A 20,277-nucleotide genomic window follows, 5' to 3' on the forward strand; every position below is an offset into this window, starting at 1 on the left:
TAATGCAATTTTTGGAGAAAATATTTTCTTATTTCCACAAGGTAATTGCCCAGTCCATATTTCTAGAATAGTAAACGTTAAGAAAAATTCTATTGGGAATTGTGTCACAACTCGTGTCAGAATAATGTGCTTTTGATGGGGAGATAGGGAGTGCTTTATTAAACTAAAATTATTTTCTAGCACTGTTAATAATTCCTATCAAAGATGTTTTCCCCAGAGAACAATGTCAGGTACAACAGATGTTTCTGAACGTCGACATTAAATCTATAAATCTGAATATTCTGTGAGACAATATGAGAATTGGACAAACTTCTGGTAACAAGCTTGTTATGAAGTTAATTGTTTTCTGGTAATCATTTTACAGGATATATCATATGCGACGGACTTAACAGCAAAAAACGCTTTTTGAATATGATATATGAAAAAAAGAACCCAACTGTGAGCCATTTAGTTATTTCTATGGTTGGATTGTCGTGGTAAAAGCTATTGTTGTGCTAAACAAAGTGTAGGACCCATTCCTTGAACTCATACAATTCTAGTTTAGAAAAGATTCGATTCGAATTCAATTCATGTTTTGTTGAAATATAAAGTCACACAGATCTAATAATCATTTCAAACATTCTGTACACATTAGCTATTTTTGGTAAAGCCAATTGATTTGCTTTAAAGGGTTCATGAGCAGCAAAACAGTTGTCTATTCTCTAGTTTCTCCTCACATACAATTTTAGGTGAAACAATAAACTGAAACTACTAATCTGCTTAGCATTCACGAGAATATGCTTCATAAAGATCTGCATGATTTAAATTTTAAATGAAAAAGGAGAGACATTTTTTGGATATCCTTTCAGTCAATCTTCTTTCTTCTTCCTTCATCAAGCTTCGGTGCGGCAAAGTATCGATTAACATTTTCTGCAAAAAATAGCATGGAACTCTTAGAAGAAGGTACTTTTATGGATATTTTCTCATCTGAAAGAGCAGTCAAAGATGGTCAAATCAATCAACTTTAATTGCTTTGTAGAAATTCCTTAAATGTATAAAAATTCTGTTGAATTAAAAATACACCAAAGAATACATGTGTCGTCTGCTAACATTCGTATGGTTTTAGAAGCTATATCTGCGGTTCCACTGGTACATTTCTAGACATTTTTTTGCAAAGATTCTTAAATGGGATAACTAAGGTATACAAGAAAGCTCATTTGCAGTCGGCAAGTGCATTGTGCTATTACCATACAAAGCGCGCTCCATATCTTTGCAAGAAAATCTGTTGTTCTCATTCCTAGCCAGCATTGATAATGCGAATCATCCAAGGAAATGATCTAAATTCGAATCCAATTATAACATCCGGAACAAAATTAGTTCAACACCGACGTGCTATTAACTACAGATATCTGGTTGCAACCGTTTTCTATTTCATGCACGGTCGCTTGCGATTCAAGTGCGATTAACTGTTCAGTTTTTACAACATTACCAGTTGTTTTTCTTCTAGTTTCAGGAAACTGTATGATTCATTTCGAGTCTAATTATTGGTCTGAGTAACGCTTATGAGTTCGAGAAAATTGCATCTTTGTGCTGAAAAAAAAAACACACAGGAGAAATAAATGTTAATTGCAACATAAAATGATACCTATTCTCAGAAGCTGCACTTAAAGTCCAAAAATGTTTTAACATTATTACTCTGTTAAGTAAATGCTAAAAAATTAGGTTACACTAACAAATCTTTAATGAAAAGTGTTTTACTAGGAAATGCACATATCAGTAAAAAAGGTGTGTAGGCACATATTTACCATACATTAGGAATAAGATACAAGGTTTCTCATGCACTTTGTAATTATTCAATTAATTGAAGATCTATGTCATTAAATAAAACTGGATTAAACGATTAACAATATTTTCTTGAAAAGTTGTGTGAAAATTAATTCAAGGTTACACAATCTAGAGTTTCACTTTTGTTTGTGCTGGTAAAAGTAACTACTGCTCGTAAAGTAGGTTACTCATTTTAGCGTATAAATTGTTGTTTAAATTTAACGAACAGGCAAGCACAAACCTTTAAAAAATTAAATATTTATAATTACCGGCGCTTACGTTATTGTTTTAAATATTTATATTACCGTGACCGGAAAATTTAGGTTTAGCTAATAAGTCATCTTATAACGTTCTTGAGTTGTTTATTTGGATAGAACTGCGTTGATCGTTTTAGTGATGTTTGATGTACTAATTAGGTTGGATTTGCTCTAGTGTGACACAATTTTTAACGGAAGTATACTATAGAGATTTCGTTTTTATGACGGCCATTGCACAGTAAAACCACCAGCAATAATAGGAAACCACATATTTCTCTATCCGCAAATTACTTAACTGTTTCCTAGGTTGCTTCACAAACTGGTTTCGCAGATATTTCAGCTATTAGGTTTCTTTAATCGGTAGATAATTAAATTTCATATGTTTACTTTGAGGACTTCTGATTTCAAATCATTTTCGCTCACAAATTACCAAAATTATTGGCAAAAATAATAAAAAAGGAAACTGTTGCTATTTCAGGTTTTTACAAACTTCTTCTTCTTAAATTATTTATTGTTTTGTAGCAGTTTTATTATTCAAGGTGAGAAACATCCACATGTTCGCATTTTAATAAGACTGACATTGAGGTTTTTACTGCTGCTTTAAAATCTCATCTTAACACACACGAAATCGATATAATATCTTGGGCAATTTCACGACCTACATAACAAATATGAAACACTTATGGTTAATATCAATCTCTCGAGAAATCATCTGCACCACATCCAAGTCAGTTAACAAAGAATCATCGAGTATTAAAACCAATACAAACAGTTTATGGATTTTATAAAAATAGCATGAATGTTTACCTTTGGAACGTGTTCCGTGTCATAATTTTATGATTCTCGTAAATCCGTTTGTTCCTGTGAAAATATTTATCCAATGGTGGGGAAGCTCAGATGAAAAACTGCAAGGAAACACGTTGCACTGTTTATGACCTATATTCATTTCCCTTTTGTTTATTTACATTTTAGCACGGTGTGTAATTAGTGTACGTACAACATGTTAAAACGGAGGTTTAAAACAGTTCTCTAGTTATTGTCTTGGTTTACAAAGAAAACGTCGAATTCAGCAATTGTTTACAAAGGCTATTCACCTTATTTCAGAGCAATTTCCAATTTTCTTAACAATGATAAGTTCTGTAAACCTGTTAGTAACGCTTTAACTTTAATTAAGTAAATTGTCTTTGTCATCTGTGAATTCAGCAGTTAAAGGGGATTTAATAATTGAAGTAGGCGAAACCCAAAAATAGCCGTTTACAGTTTGCTTCAAAAAGGATTTGTTTTCTTAAATCCTCCTGCATTTATTGACTTAGCCGCAAAACAAACACAAATTTGCACAGCTATCTAAATATTTACGGGAATTGCAGGAGCACTTAAGTTCATTACAGCTCTATCAAGAAATCGATTAATTATAAACTGAAATCTTTTTAATTTTCAGGGCCGTTGCATCCAACATCAGACTTTAGTCGTCACACTCTAGTTAAGCCGAAAATTTATCATGGAAGAGAAAAACGGCAAATTTCGGATACCAAAGGAGAGGTGAGTAATAGTAGATGCTTTGTATTAACAACACGAAAGAATCGAGTGGTTTTATTAACTGAATCAATGTGATTCACCTAATTTGTGAGTCAATATACACTGCAGCAATATTCCATAACATTTTTGCGTCATTCTCTAGTTAGTACAGTCAAGTTTTTACACCATATTTGCATTAAGGAAGTTAGGTTGTCAATTTTCAAGACTTGAGACAAACATCATTAAACTATCTGATCATTTGAAGTGTTCAGGGAAGTTGTTTTCTTTAATTAACTATCGTTTATACTGGTTTACACAAGGAAAACCTCTCCGTATTGCTGAAATCATGGTTTTTAGAAAAGATCAAGTCAATATATTCAAATACCCATTTTTTTAGAATTGCATGTGTAATTTTTCTGCCTAGTATGGCCATACACAAACAACCGAAAGTTATTTCTCGTCGACGCAAAGTTTCTTGAATCCAATGCATTTTTTAAACAAAATCACTAAACTCTAGTATATCACCTAGAGGGAAAGGATTTTCTTTCTAAAGCTTCTTTATATGATATCCATTATGGAAAAACCGTAATGACCACAATGGGATCCCAATTTGAATTGAACGCAAAAAAATATGAAATACGTATTGTTTTATTTTTTAAAATCTTTAGTCTAACATAGCAAGGATTGAGTAAAAAGGTTAAAATATAAGATGGTTTTCAACCAATTAACTACCAAGAGCCACTTCTTTCATCAGCTCTTTCTAGTCCCGCTTTTGTGTTGCCAGTTTATATTATAGTATAAGTTTTATATATTCAAATTAATCTTGGCAAAATTAGAAACGATAAAAGGCAGTCTTTATTTCTATAAACGTCTCATTGTTTACAGTTTTTAAATTTCTAACAATAACATTAACCTAAAAAAGATTATGTCAAATTTAACTTAGCCATTAAAACTGCTGAAAGTCGTTTGAAAGTGCATTTTCAAACTACTCTATCAATTACCAAAAGATATTTTTTTTGCAAATAATCTTCTAATTAAATGAGCTCATTAAAATTGTAATTTTTGAATAGCAGTGAAAGTAATTTCTTGATTTTTGTGTTTTGTTATGTTAAATAAAGTTACTTCTAAGAGTGGGTCCAAAAAAAATGTAGAAAATAATAATAGGGGGTGGTAAAAAATTGACTGAATTGATTGAATTCGGTTATTTTCACAGATAGTGGTGGTTCAATCTACCAATTTGAAGACGTTCAATTCATCTTTTTCCACCCTATACAGTGTCCCTAAAAATGTGAAATAATAGAATCATCTAAAAATAAAAACAGATTGAGTTGAATTTGACACTCTCCACTTTAACACAATGTAACTTGGTTATTTTGACAGACAGGGTAGTTTAATATATCAATTTGTAGGTCTTGAAATCTGTACTTGACTACAAATACATATAAATCTTAAATACTTATTTAATAACAAATACAGAGTTACTGAACCACTTCCCACTCTAACTTGACTTATTAAACATTATTTTGACAGTTACAAAGTGGTTCAATATATCAATTTGTAGGTGCTGTCACCCTCTTTTGATCAGCTTACAGCATCTATAGTCAAAATGACAAATAACTGAGTCATTAGCCGCATTCATAAGAACACATCGATTACCAATCGCTGAGCAAATTTCTTATGAATGCACTGACAAAAATTGATTACTGATCGAAAAAGCATTACTTAAACGCCATTTTGCTCAAAAACTCAAAATCAGATTTTGTTCTTATGAATGCGGCCATTTAACCATACATACAGAGTGGACTAATTTCGGACAGAAGACACTTTCCAGTTTAACTCCCTGGAAATACCCTTGGCTTAGATTAGTTATTTTAAGAGCTACAGGGTGGTTCAAGATACCAATTTGTAGGCTTTGAAATCCTCTTTTGACCTCCTATGAAAATGTAAAAATATGAATTATCTGAGTACATGTAAATACAGAGTAAACTAAATTTGTAGTATTTTTTTTTGTAGCATAGAAATTCATTTATTTGTAATTAACTTAAAAAATATAAATTTTTCAAATAAGTACCATATAATACAAACTTGCCCTAGTTTTACACGATGAACTAGATGAAGTTATAAAAATAGAGTTGTTCCGTTTAAAAAACTTTTTATACTTTTTAAAATATATTTTTTTGATGTCAATATTTGACCACTCCGTATTACATTTTTTTTGACGTTTTTCTGCACCCACTTTTGGAAGCAACCTGGTTTTCTGATATGCAAAAATTACAATTTATTTAGGTATTGCAAATGTCAACTTTCACATAAAATGATAAATATCTCGGAAACGAATACTGTATACCTACATGATTTATGCCTACAATTTGTGGTAGAATTCAAAAAAGAGACAATTTAGGTACACGGTGTCTAATTTAAAACAAGCGAATTGGTATCTATCTACTATCTACTATGCTCATATGACATTATGAGGTGTGATATTAGTAGGTAATATGAATACAGTATCATTATCCTTGTTGCGTCTAAAAGCATACAACATATTTCTACAAGATTATTACATACATTTTTGATGTATTGATGTCTTGAAATCAAACCATTACAGGTCTTGAATTGCTTATTATCTAAGGTTATTTTGGTTCTGTTGCATTAAAAACTTTGCCCTGTCCGTAACACAGGTCTGTATTTCAGCAATCGGGTTTTCTGAGTTTGACTTAAATGGTTTTATTATTGTAATTTGACATTTTAGAAAGGTTAAATCAAGCGTTACTAGGCCCAATAATTACTATTGCAGAATTTTCGATCGTTGGTTCGCGAAACGCCCATAGTATGATTCATCGTGGTTTGCGTTTCCCCACTAATGGGTTTGTTGTTTCATTCATGAGTAGCGTCCTAGAAACGTTCTAAGGTGCTAAATCGTCATCGGTTACGTAAAATACGAGGATATGTATCTTGAAAACGTTATCGATGGATTATTAAATTAGTTGTAAAATATTCATGTGGTGGATGTCCGGCACTGTATTTTAATGCCAAGCCTTGGTTTGCTTTTAAAGGTTTGGGCGCCTCGATTTTGATAATAAATTTCTTTTAGCATCTCTTGAAGTTGAAGTAGGTGCTATATTTAAACAAGTTTTGGTACAACCTTCTGGTTAAGTTTTAATTTTCCAGGCAATTTAACCACTGCAAGCACGTACGCAGACCCTATTACAAAACACATAAGGGAACTAAATTTAGACTGCTTTGTTTTCTTCATATCGCCATGTTGGCCACTTTGCATTGATATATTTCTATTTAGTTAAACTCGAGGGTTAAACAATCTAAACTTAATTTGTTGTTTTAGGCTGGAGAACATTTGGAACATGTACAAATTTCGGTGGAAGTGGACGGAAAGGACGTGATTCTAGACTTAACCCTAAATAAGCAACTAATTCCTAAAGGATTTTTTCATAAAATACAACAAAATGGGAAACACGTAATAAATAGGCCAAATAGGCAGGTATGATTAAATATTTCCCAATACATCTCTAGTCATTGAACTGTAAACAAATTTATGCTATCAGTCTCAGTAATAAAAAAAGTAGAACGATCTGTCCTACATAATGTGATACTCTTCTAGGAAGTTAATCACTGCCATTACACTGGTAAAGTCCGTGGTAAACTTGATTCTTGGGCAGCCATATCCACTTGCGATGGGCTTTCTGGTGTGTTTTATGATGGTACTGAGTTGCACTACGTCGAGAAGGACAATGCCATAGATAATACGTCCGATGTCTCGCATTTTTTGTACAAACATTCCGACTTGGCGGAACATAATAAGACTTGCGGTTTTGCTGGGGATGCCCATCCCGAACATACGCATTCGACGACTGATAATAGATTTCTTAGGGTGAGTAATTGTTGTGATTATAACAGAAAACAGTTTACCAGAGGGGGGAATAACACACAATCTTATGCACTATAACTTTATTCTAACCCTCTGAAAGCAAAGGCGTGCTCAGTTCAGTTCGTCTTTTTTCTCCAAAATAAGTTTATTTAGCTTTTATACCATCATGTTTCAATGTAGGACGTGGGGTAATTGAGAATGATATTTGCATGCTTGTTTTCTTTTTCCTAAGTGGTACAATTTAACCTATTCTTTGCTTAAATATCACAAACAGTAAACAGTTTTGACAAGTGTTTTAAATTCGAGTATTAACATATGAAGGTTTACATTTACCCCCTAAGTTTCCATTAAATTATAATTTTTTGTTATTTTTTTATTATCTTTTATAACAAATTTATGAATTCTGAAAGCTTAGGAATAAGAAACTATTGAACATAATCAGCTGTAATGTTCTGTTCAGGTGTTTTAAAAAACAATGTTTCCAATGGCCTTTCTCTACACTGTCAGTGTCTTTTTGAGAGTCAGTTATAGATGCTGGTAATAGTGGTAATAACAGCTGTTTATTTGAAGTTGATGGGACACTTTCATTTAAATATTCAACATACGGTTCTTTGGAATCTAAGATTTCACTTGTTTTAGTGATAGATAGGTACATCTTGTCTTTTTGAGACACCGGATTTTCTAGCACAACCTCACACATTTCCTCAGTTTCAGTGTTAATCAAATCTGTATTTTAAGAATTTCTAATTAAAGTTGATGATTTTAAGTCATCTTCAGCTAGATCTTCCACACTAAACTCATGCCTTTGGATGGACATTTTGTAGAGTCAACAAGAAAGATCCCTGTAGTCTTGAATCCTGATATTATAATTTAAGGTTTAATTGCATTTTCCCAGGTTACATCAAGCAATTCTGAACATTTCCTTGTCGTTAGTCGCCGAGTTTCCAATCCCATTATTTCTATCCATGGTCGATAAGCTGTCTTTCCCAATAAGTCTTTACAGGACCAAATACACATTTGTTCAAAGGCTTTATCAGTCAAATGACTCGAAAGAACAATGTTATTTTGTATGGCCTCTTCCAAAATACGAACACTCAAATAGCTAACATCCCTCCTCCATTATTGTGTTCCAGGATAGGCTTTTTCAGATATTCATCTTGGTTGAACAGCAGCACCAAGGGCGAAGTGAAACCATCTGCTGCGATGTAAGCTAATACGGGCTAAGCTAAGCTGATCGCTTTTTTCCAATAATTCGAATCCGACTGGAATCACTTCATTGGAAAAATAAATGCTGCGTTGTCATTATCACACAATCATCACTGGGTTTATTCTCTTTGAAGGGAGTCCGCAAATTTTTGTTCTCCAGATGCGCTCTCACAAGTAATTGCAGCTTCTGTTTGTCACAAAGATACCTTACTCTAGCCCTTTCACTAAAACAAATAAGGGTTTTTCTTTTCCCTGTTAGTTTTTGATAGATTACAGATGCAGGGACTCCATAAAAAGCCTGTGCTTGTCTGTAGGTCTTTTTAACATCTTCTACAGCCCTGATGACATCTTTCTGTGGGTATGACGGTCCAGCTGTTTTGATATAGTTTCTCGGCATCTACAAAGAATTAAAAAATAATATATAAGTATAATAGAGGAACAATATTACGTTATTAAATTTACGTTTACTTTTTCCTCACTATCGTGTTGAAAACCTAGATCAAATACTTACCCTAATGAAAATGTTATTCTTGATGTTCGATGTTCTGATGAGCGCAGCGTTACTGGAGCTGTAATGTTACGTCAAAACTCCCTTAGTTTTTCTAACGGTCATTTTAAATAGGAAACGAACAGTGTTTACAATTACCCCACTTGACTAACATGTTTCACTTTACGTGACGTTTCTTGCTGTTTATCCCTGAGCAACAAAAGTTTGGAAAAAATGGACATTTCTAAGCTTAAAACTAGTGGTATACGACTTGGTTTTTAGAGGGCTACAATAAGGTTATAGTGGAGAAAACTGTGTTATTTTCCTTCATGGCATTCATATACCTTCACTGCGAGATAATTGACATCTACTTTAAATTAAATACTTGTTTGTTTTTAGTACAAAAGATCGACTGATGATAACCGTCTAATACGTGGACCTTACAATGCCAACAAAGACTCAAAATATGTAGAACTCGTTCTAGTCGTAGATAATAGAGAATACAAGGAGTTGGGATCGAACGAACGTCGAGTAATTGACCATTGCAAGAATATTGCCAACATTATAAATGGAGTGAGTTACCTTAAAAGGCTTTAAGGAAAGCCGGTCATTGTTTGATGTATTAATTTTCAGCTGTATTCACCATTGAATATTTTTATTGCTTTGGTCGGTGTAGTCATATGGACTGAACGTGACGAAATCAATTTCACGACAAGCGGCGATACAACACTTACCAATTTTCTATTCTACAGAAAGGATAAATTAATACCTGAACATCCGAACGATAACGCTCAATTACTAACGTATGTTTTAAATTTTTCGTTAACGTAGTATTAGTAATTATCAATTTACTTCCAGTAAATTTAATTTTGATGGTGGTGTTGTTGGTAAAGCTTTAAAGGGACCAATATGTACTTTTGCATATTCAGGTGGTGTGAATAACGACCATTCTTCTGTAGTTGGATTGGTTGCCACTACTATTGCTCATGAAATGGGACACAATTTTGGTAAGTAATATTCGTATGCCTCCTATTATTATTAATTATTAAACTGTTTACTTGGTTAATATTTTCAAGTAATATATGATGTTAGCTTACGAAGTGGAGAGTATATTACAGACAGAATACACAATAACTTTTACATTTCTTTGGAAAAATTTTGTTTTTTATGTGTCTAATTGTGTTGCGGATTAGGGTAAATGAAAGACAACATTTTTAAGTTTTTTACGGTCTTTGAAACAGAGGAAGACCAAAAATGTTCAGAATAACCTATTTTTGCAATCAGTGAATTTGGTTTACACCCACTTAGAACCGGATTGTTAAATTGAACTGTTTTTCTTTTTTGAACACCCTGTATCTGTTCCCTAACCTCAAAAATTGCGAAGATACATAATTTTCGAAATTTTAATGCAATTTTCACAAAAAAGGAAAAAAGTTGTATCTCCCGGAAAGCGTTAAAATTAGGAAAATTTTTAAAAGACCGAAAATGTTCAGGACGACTTTCTGCACTCAATGGACTAGATTTTCACTTTTTTTCACACTTAGTAGAACCGGGTAAACGCGGTCACCACACACAACTGGCAGAGCGTTACTTGCGAAATTGTTTTTCTTTTTGTTTTTTAAAATATCCTGTATTTATTCAATCGTGTTGCGGTTGGTACGAGATAAAAAAGCAGACAGACGAACGTAAATTCAAGACAAACATTTTAACGGCAAAAAAAAAGAAACGGTTAGAGTTACCACATAAATAATTCTTTGTTGTTTTATTCAGTACATATTTCAAACTTTCTAAACAAAGACATCGAACCATAATTTAAAATTAATTTAAATTAATGTTAGACAATTGACACAAAAATATGGTATATATTTTGTTAAAAACAGTCTTATTATTGTAGATAATTGTGGTTTTTGTAACTTATCTACACCACAAGACTGAACTAAAGCGGTGAATACTATATTGAAATTTAAATACTGAATTTTGCTATTATTAAACCGGTAATTTCAATTATTATCATTGGTAAGATAATACAATTACCTATTCATGTTTCAGTAATTAATCGTGGTTAAGTTACAACACACCAGGTATAATATAACGTGAGAATATCACCTTACTTTGATATATGAGGATTGTGTTATTGTTTTTGTTTTAAGTTGAGTACTTTAAATCAACAGTTAAAACCCATTACATAACATACAGTGTTAACAAAGTTAGTTGAGTAAGGAAAGAATCATATAATTTTGAAAAAAAAACCGAAATTTTCTTCTGCATGTAAAAGTAGGTTAATGCAAATTTGTGAATCATTTATTATCAACATAAGCAGTTCGTCTAACAGTTGCAAGGAATTATTCGAAACAGACTTGCAGAGAAGACAGTTATCTATATAAATTAACATTCAGTACAGTACAGTATACTCGCAATGCGGATTTTTGTAGACAACATCTAGAAAGCAGTGTTTATATTTAAATTTAACTTGCTTAAGAATATGTACACGTACAACATACATGATCGAGTTCAAACTGCCACAGGAATTAGTTACTGCAGTTTATGAGTTTTTTTAGCAATGTAGTACTTCAAAAACGTTTTTCATTGCTTTCATAGAATACTATTTAATCAACTGCCGATATCAACAATTATTGTTTCACTGAATGAAACAATAGATTAAGTTATCAGGGTCTGTTCATTATGCGTTTTAGTCATATTAATTGCGTTTGATGTTAAATTGAGGCTGATATACCAAAATTAGATTAAAATTCAATACTAAACAAAATACTGAGTGCATTTTTTTCTCTTCAGGTATGGAACACGATACAGTAGATTGCAAATGTCCCCCTGATGATCGTTGTATCATGGCGCCCAGCAGCTCAACAGTAGCACCGACTCGCTGGTCGACTTGTAGCTTAAACTATCTACTGCTGGCATTCACTCACGGCATGGATTACTGTCTTAAAAACAAGCCCGAATCTCTATTCGACAGTCCCGTGTGCGGAAACGGGTTTGTCGAACCTGGGGAACAGTGCGATTGCGGATTACCCGAGCATTGCGAAAATCCCTGCTGCAATCCACTTACCTGTACGCTTCACGCTAATGCTAGCTGTGCCACTGGGGAATGCTGTGATTTAAATGTGAGTAGTTTTAAACCACTTACAGAATTTGTTTTTGCAGAAAAGTGTTTTCTATTTTCTCAAGCTTTTTCAAAATTTATAAAAGGTTTTCTTCGTTAATTATAAAATTACTAGAACCAAAGTACTGTAGTTATTATTAAGTGACTGTTTTGTATGCTTAAAAATTGTTGGAATTTAAGAACATTTGTAATTTTCTTTTATGAAGACTTGTGTGCCAAAAAATGCCGGTACAATTTGCCGATCAGCCGATTACGAATGCGATTTACCAGAATATTGCACGGGACAGTCTGAGTATTGTCCTCCCGACATTTTCAAAATGGACACTGAAGAATGTGATAACGGAAAATCTTTCTGCTACCACGGATTCTGTCGGACGAGGTACCAAACTTCCGTTTCGTTCTTGATTTAGTTTTTATCGTTTGGTTTATGTAGAACCGATCAGTGTAAACTACTTTGGGGTGAAACTGGCAAGTCTAGCGACAATCAGTGCTACGAAATGAACACCAAAGGCAGTAAATACGGAAATTGCGGTTACAATAAACTCAATGACTCTTACACTAAATGCGAATCACAGTAAGTTTATTCATTGTTGGCATAGCAACTTGGTTTAACTTGCTGGCCTTTTAGAAACGTACTTTGCGGAATGTTACATTGCAAACATCTGAACGAGAGACTAGAGTTTGGCATGGAGACTGTGTCAATTTTGGCGCATAGTTTTATTAACAAAAAAGGCTCAATTATTCCATGCAGAACCGCTTTAGTGGATTTGGGAGTCAATGAAGTTGATCCGGGTATGACTCCTGATGGTGCCAAATGTGGAGAAGGAAAGGCAAGTGAAAAAAGGGAATTTATGTGGGTTTCCTTAGATAATTGGGAAAATTCTTCTAGATGTGTGTAAATCAAAGATGCATGGACGTTCTCAGTCTGCGCAGGCAATCTCCATCATGCGAAAAAGACTGTAATGGCAACGGTTGGTGTAATAGTAAAGGCCACTGTCATTGTAAAGATGGTTTTGCTCCTCCATTTTGTGATTACCCTGGTACAGGTGGATCAGAAGACAGTGGACCTGCGTCTGATCCTAACGGTAAGTTTTGCTCATTGTTTTGTATATTAGATTCAAAAATAGGTTGAATTTTTACAGTGTGTTCAAAACTGAAATCTGTGAATTACATAAAAAGTGACTTTACTCTATTCTAACTCTTTACTTCTCCCAAACACCTCGAAAAAAGTGTAAAAATGTAGCTCAATAGATATATGCAGAACATCAAACAAAAATAGTTTGACATAATGTTTTTCTATTTCTGTTCGATTTTCGCATGTTATAAATTAAAGTTTATTCTGCTCTGAATCGCTTCTTAATATATTACAGTTAACATAATACATTTTTTCAGCACGTCAAGGAGTCGTCATAGCATTATTCATCATATTTCTGGGAATAATTCCAGGAATAGCACTCATTGTGTTCATTTTGTACTATGCCAAGTACAATTTGAAACTGAACTGGAAATCAGCACCGTCTACAACGTACGTAACAAAGTGTTTTCAGCATGCCAGTACTATTTCGTTTGGTGGTGGTTCTTCCGCGTTTAGTAGACAACAAACCATGCATAATACTACTTCTCCTAGAAAAGTTGAAATCTGCGACGCTACTCTAGTTTCTACCACTAATATCGATGGTATCGTTAGAAGTAACACTATAACTGACGAACATAGGAATTGCCGACCGAAACGGTTGTCTTTAAAGAATTTATTCTCGAAAAATGATTTAACTAGTTCAGTAGAGAAGTTGAACGATGATTCACAGAAATTTTACACTAAAAAGCCTCCCCCAGTTCCGGAGATTGCGCTAAAAACACCTAGAAGAATGTCGTTTAAAAATTTGAAAAAAATTGCTTTTAGTTCTAATAATTCAGGTCACAGTAATTCAAAAGAAAACATTTGTTCTGAAGTTGATAATAATACATCTACACCTACTGCTAGTACTTCAGATAGTGAAGGAATTCAGTCACTCTCTGTAAAAGAATTAGCAAAAAAACTTAATAATTTGAAGGTTCAAAGACAACTCTGACTATGGATTATTGTTAAACTAGGAAAGTTGTGAAAGTAGCTTTGACTATTTAGACACATTTTCCACCACTGGTTAGAAAACTTTGAATTATTGTGCTTGTGTCTAAATGTGTGATAATGTTATTGCTCAATTTCTACTTATTTTGCATTCCATCAGAATGTACTTTTTGCACAATTTTTTTTTGTACTTTATTCTTGTGTTTAGCATTTTAATATAAGTCTTTCTTTGCTGCTCTGTACTAGAGTGCTGTTTTTGTTCTTCCGCATTATGCATGCTTACTATGGTGTTGGTTTCACTACTTTGTGATGTGTAAGTATTGTTTTGTTAGCTTATTTAAATTTCATATACAGGGTGTCCGGAAAATACGTGTACAACGTTTGACGACAGACTCCTGACGTCAAAATATGTCGATCTAAGCCGACTTAGTTATATCCAAAATTGTCTCGTTTAGCCGGTAGAGGGCGTCAAAAATTTGTAAAAATATTGGGTACAATTTCATTTCTTAAAGAGTATTGATAAGTGTATTCAGCAAGATGGCGGTCATTTTACACATTTGCTTAAGTAATGTTTTTGGTTTACTTAGTTTCTTACAATAAATAATTTCAACTTTATTATACCTACTTTGATGTATGCAAGTAATTGTAAATTTTTTTTTTCGTGCGAAACAGCTCATCCACCGGGAAATATTAAAGAGGTAAAATAGCTTCAAAATACTTCCGGTCACTCGACAAAAATATCTGGGTTGTCATAACGCCGTTCATATAAAAAATGAGGAGAAATGTTGACGTATTATATCACTTTTATAACACTTCCACTTATTTACAGCCGGTGACTATACTACTAGAAAACGTCATTTTATAGTATTAGTCTACATACTAAAATTCATTAAAATCCATTAGCAGGTTTTCACGTAATTTAGTAAAAAACCAATATTTTTACAAATTTTTGACGCCCTCTACCGGCTAAACGAGACAATTTTGGATATAACTAAGTCGGCTTAGATCGACATATTTTGACGTCAGGAGTTTGTCGTCAAACGTTGTACACGTATTTTCCGGACACCCTGTATAATAATCTCTATTTCAGAATTCACATTTTTCACATAACATGCATGTTTTTATAACCGCAACAAAAGATAAGTTGTAAAAGCACAGAAGGTATATGTGACAATATCACTTGAAGAGTAGAAAATGTGGACATTTTTTACTAAATTTAGGGGTGTAATGAACGTAAAACCCTGTCGTAAAAGACATTTACTTAACAGATTTAGAAGGAATAATGCTTTAAAAATATATTTTGTGCTGTACAAAACTTAAAAGTAAATAATTTATTTTGTACTAATGCTGGTTGAAATATGAAAATCCAGGGGAAATAACGATTAATGTCCTAAAATGTGCTTTTCAAGAAAAGATTAAATTTAACTGTAAAACTCTATTCCAGGAACTTAACTTAAATAAGAAAGCAAGAGAAAATAAAAATTTTAAATGTTTATGTTCCTAAAATGGATTTTCCGGAATATCTCCTAAACTAGTATGAATACGGAAGAAGTGGGTATAAATAGTCAAAATACCTGAATTTGAAAAAAGTCTAAACCCACTGAAACTGCATACAGGGTGACTAAACTGTAACAATGTTCCCTTTTTTGGCTCACACTCTATAACACAGACCGCTGAGGTAATTTTGGAGGACACCACTAGAAGAAGAAGGAAATGGGAGATTTTTCGAGTGGTTAACCATTACTGTACCTCATAAAACAGCTGATATATTGACAGTTAAAGTTCAGAATATCTTTTAGATCAAAATGGAGTTTTTGGTCTCCAAAATGGATTTTGCGGAATATCTCCCAAACTAATAGAGACACAGAAAAAGTGGAAAGGGTAAAAAAAGTCAGAAAAACTGAATCCGAAGTCAGAACGGACCAATTAGTACTAAAACTGCTTATAGGGTGACTAAACTCTGATAAAATTTAGAGTTTTTTTAAATCCCCAAATTTAGCAGCTGCATTCTAAACATTAATAAGGCTCTGCCAGTAAGTGGGTGTATTTCTAGTCCACTGGGAAGTGGGGCAAAAAAGTCATTATAGACGTTTTTGGTATCTTGCAAAACTTGCAAATGCATCAAAATTTTAAAAAGTTTGTATCTCGGCCATTTTTGGGGTTTCAGCGACTGTAAAAAGCTCAAAATGTTCGTCTTGAACTGCTGTTTCAGCTCGTGCTAACCGCAACACATAATTGAACCTATACAGGGTGTCCAAAAAACAGTCAAACTTGATACTAACGTTCTACCAGTTGTTACCCGATTCTTAGTGGGTGTAAACTAAGTCCACTCGATGCAGAAAGTCGTTCTGAACATCTTTGATATCTTTGCTAAATGCGTTTCCGAGATATTCGCCTTTTTTTACTTTTTTTAATTGTATTCGAAATTTTTTTGGGTTTTAGGCGCTGTTAAAAACTTAAAATGTTTGTCTTGAACTGTTCAACACAATTAAACACATAAAACAGGACACTACTTGATTACTTTGTGATTTTAGTCTAGCAAGATAGCGACTCGGTGTTTTTTTCATTCCGATAACGGATAAAACACGGACTTTCATCGATTTGTCCTCTTACGGCTGGACATTAAGCGATCTTTAGTCTTATATTTGATAAAAATTGACTTTTATCGTTATTCCCTCTGGGAATGGTGAAAAGGCGCTGGTAATTTTGACTGTCCTGACCTGGAAGTTAACCCACTTCACACTTCAATGCTGAAATTATCGATTTTGTTTTCATTCTGTTGAATATAGGTTACTAACCTCTTGTAATATTTTGAAACTATCAGTTTATATTGAGGTATTATTAACGACGTTATGTACATTATACATTGTTTTAGGCAAGTATAGAAGGTATTTTATATATTTAGCTTAGCTTAACAAATGCATGGGTTTTGCTGTTACTGCATGCTGCGTTATTAAAACATTATTATAACTACTTAAGCAACAGTATTTTTTTTCTGAAACAGACCAAAAGCACCTGGAAAATCACGTGGCTCAGGCTTTCCATCACAAACCACGAAGAAAAACGAAGCCAACCACTCGCTACTACAAGAAGATTCTCCACCAGCCCAAAGCTACAACAATGGATTTTTCGGTCACCATAAAGGATTTAGTCTGACTCCTTTAAAATCGCCGGATGCTGAGCCGTCTAGGGCAGCTCCACCACCTCCAGTTATCCCAACTGCGGCTGCACCTGCAACCACAATTACTTGGAACAATTCGGATGATGCTTCGGCGCCAAATTATCAGAAACCACCTCCTCCAGTTCCAACTACGTCGGTTAAAACTCCCTTATCAAACTTCCTGTCCAAACCGGTGCAAAAAATGAATTCTTTCAAAAACAACACGATTTTGGGCGCTTTAAAAAATAACAGCAGCACGGCTACAGCTCCGGCATTGCCTCCATTAAACCCTGGAAGTACCGCGAGACCAATAATATCATCGCCAGTCCTGGAGAGTTCAACATCGAACGCCAAAGAGTTAGTTTCACCTTTGAAAAACACCCCGAAAGTTCCTTCAAGACCTGCACCGGGTGCTCCTGAATCAACTGCTGAAGTTCCGGTTGTTAATACAGTGTTAGAGGTTAAAACTGAACCAGTTCTACAGATTAAACCAAAAGAAAAAGAAAACATTGGGACCAGTACTTTAAATCGTATAGCGTCATTTTTAAAACCTGCTGATAAAAAACCTGTTTCAACTACTGCAACCTTGCCTAAACCAAGTCAGTTTAAAGCACAGAAAGTGTTAGATAGAGAAACTTTGCGTACTTTAAAAATATCGGATCCAGTACCGCAAACCCAAATAGATATAGCTATAACAGCTTTGCCAGTTGACACAGCTGCCAAAAAAGCTGTGGTGATGCGTGCTCAAAGCATGAGAACGACCAAACCTAAAGAACGTCCAAGTATTCAAACTTTTGGCTCTATGAGGCAGCCCGCAGGTTACAAAAGACCTCTAAGCATACCTTCAGGAGCAAGACCAAAAAATCCTCCTCCTCCAGCGCCTATTACGAAATCCACTACTGATAAAGTGGACGGTAGATCTAATTATTACGATGATTGTCTGAATGAGGCTGCACCTCTTGCCATATTAAGTGAAGAGAATAGTCCGACTAGTGCAGATAATATTTACGCAGTTATTGAGGAAGCACCTTCTCCACCAAAAGTCAAACCTACAACTGGGGAGGCTGGTGACAGTTTGGGATTGTTAGGCGAAATAGTTTCAGAGATACAAAACCGTAACTTAGAGTCTATCTATTCCACTTCAACATTGAGTAGAAAGAAGAAAGAAGAGGAGGAACGGAAGAGGGCTGCTCTATCTCCTGACTCGTCGGAGTATGAAAACACTTCATCGTTGTACAGCAACATGGGTGGTAATTTGCAGTCAAATGCCAGTACAACTTCAAGCGGTTACATTTTGCCTTCTGCACTGAATGTACCGGTTAAAGAACTTAAAGAAGTGAAACACAAACCTCCTCAACAAGAGGTGAAACCTGTGCTGAGCTCCTTTAGAAAAGATGCTTCTACTAAACCTTTTGGAAACGTCTTAGACCGCGTACCAGCAGAAACAGTGGAGACAAAATCTAAAACAAACTTAAAAAGCACTGTAAATAAAACTACACCACCAAAAAGTTCTGTAACGAGACAGGTCACCCCACCAAATCTAAAAAGCACAAAACCCTCTCCAACTAGACCACTTTCTCAGTCTTCATTTAAGTCAAGCCGTTCAGTCACAAATAGTCCCGATTTGGTCACTAGTTGCAGCACAAATGCACCTACTAAAGGTCCGGACGTTCTCAATGGAGGGACACCCCTCTCTAAAAAACCTTCCATTACTGGGAATAAACCGGCAGTCAGTCCTCAAAAACCTCAACTTAAAAACACAAACACGACAAGAACGGCGAGTGTTAAAAGTGCCCAAGAAAAGAAAATCGCCACGGACGTAAAACCTCCCGTTGCCGGTAAAGTAACGAAACCAAACTCAGACGCAGCAGGAAAAAATGTTTTAAAAACCGCAGCCCGATCGAACTCAAACGTTGCCTCCTTACAGCAAAAATTTGAGGACAAAAATAATACAAAAACCGCTCCTAAAGTTAAGTGATAAATAAAAAGTAGTTTTTTAGTTATTTATTTGAAGACTGTTATTTAATTGAGTATTTTGATAATAATTATTAGCCCCATAAGTAACGTTTGTTCCAACTTAAGTCGTATGATAAGAACAGTTACTTGATACAGATAAATCATCACACATGTTTACTCGAAAATGTTAGTTGATAAGTTAAGTTTTTTCTAAAATAGTTTTGGTTTCTCTTATTGGAACTGTAAGTGATCTGTATCAGGTTATTAGTGAAAACTCAATTAGGATCTTATTTTTGTATTCATCACACAGCGATTAGCTAAAAAATTGATCATCAGTCTCGTTAGTTGAGTTTATGATTTCAATGAAATTGTTTATTTCTTAGTTAATCGACAATCAATTTAGGAATTTTTTGAGCGGTTTGTTTAACGCTTCTGTTATTTTTTTTTTGTACATAAACCAAAGATTATGAAGGTGACATTTTTGTAATATATATTTATTCAATTATTCTGTGTTTTAATGACTTATTACTCGTTTCCACTATGCTTGTTTGTTAGTCTATAAATTTGTCCAAGGATTCCAGTCCAAGTCTCTTATAAGACTGTACTCAAAAATGCTGTTCTCTAAGTAGCAGCTAATCATAGTCGTTTCCACCTTTTATAAGTTTGTTGTCTGTAATAACAAAAAATATGTTTGGAGTCTCTCTTTTGTCCTTTTACTCTCGATAAAGTATGGTGATAACATGTCTTAATTGCTCGGATCGTAGATCTCCATCCTCGGTTTTGAACAGCAAGTTCTTCTTGAAATGTTTCGAAAATACCGTATT

General features: G+C 34.1%; 1 protein-coding gene across 1 annotated transcript in view; it reads left to right on the forward strand.

Moving 5' to 3' along the window:
- Meltrin (disintegrin and metalloproteinase domain-containing protein meltrin) overlaps window positions 1-19,958 on the forward strand; it is a 29,928-nt gene extending 9,970 nt beyond the window's left edge. Inside the window, exons 2-14 of the mRNA XM_081985234.1 lie at window positions 3,499-3,599; window positions 6,916-7,071; window positions 7,192-7,461; window positions 9,551-9,724; window positions 9,785-9,954; window positions 10,010-10,158; window positions 11,945-12,273; window positions 12,479-12,651; window positions 12,706-12,846; window positions 12,901-13,102; window positions 13,162-13,357; window positions 13,665-13,797; window positions 17,342-19,958. Of these exons, the coding sequence (XP_081841360.1) occupies window positions 3,499-3,599; window positions 6,916-7,071; window positions 7,192-7,461; window positions 9,551-9,724; window positions 9,785-9,954; window positions 10,010-10,158; window positions 11,945-12,273; window positions 12,479-12,651; window positions 12,706-12,846; window positions 12,901-13,102; window positions 13,162-13,357; window positions 13,665-13,797; window positions 17,342-19,475 (4,328 nt within the window). The 3' untranslated portion in view covers window positions 19,476-19,958. The remainder of the gene's footprint in view (window positions 1-3,498; window positions 3,600-6,915; window positions 7,072-7,191; window positions 7,462-9,550; window positions 9,725-9,784; window positions 9,955-10,009; window positions 10,159-11,944; window positions 12,274-12,478; window positions 12,652-12,705; window positions 12,847-12,900; window positions 13,103-13,161; window positions 13,358-13,664; window positions 13,798-17,341) is intronic.
- The last annotated feature ends 319 nt before the right edge of the window (window positions 19,959-20,277 follow it).

The sequence above is a fragment of the Ips typographus genome, linkage group LG8 (assembly GCF_016097725.1).
Source record: "Ips typographus isolate SLU linkage group LG8, UJ_Ityp_2.0, whole genome shotgun sequence".
Taxonomy (NCBI): Eukaryota; Metazoa; Arthropoda; class Insecta; order Coleoptera; family Curculionidae; genus Ips; species Ips typographus.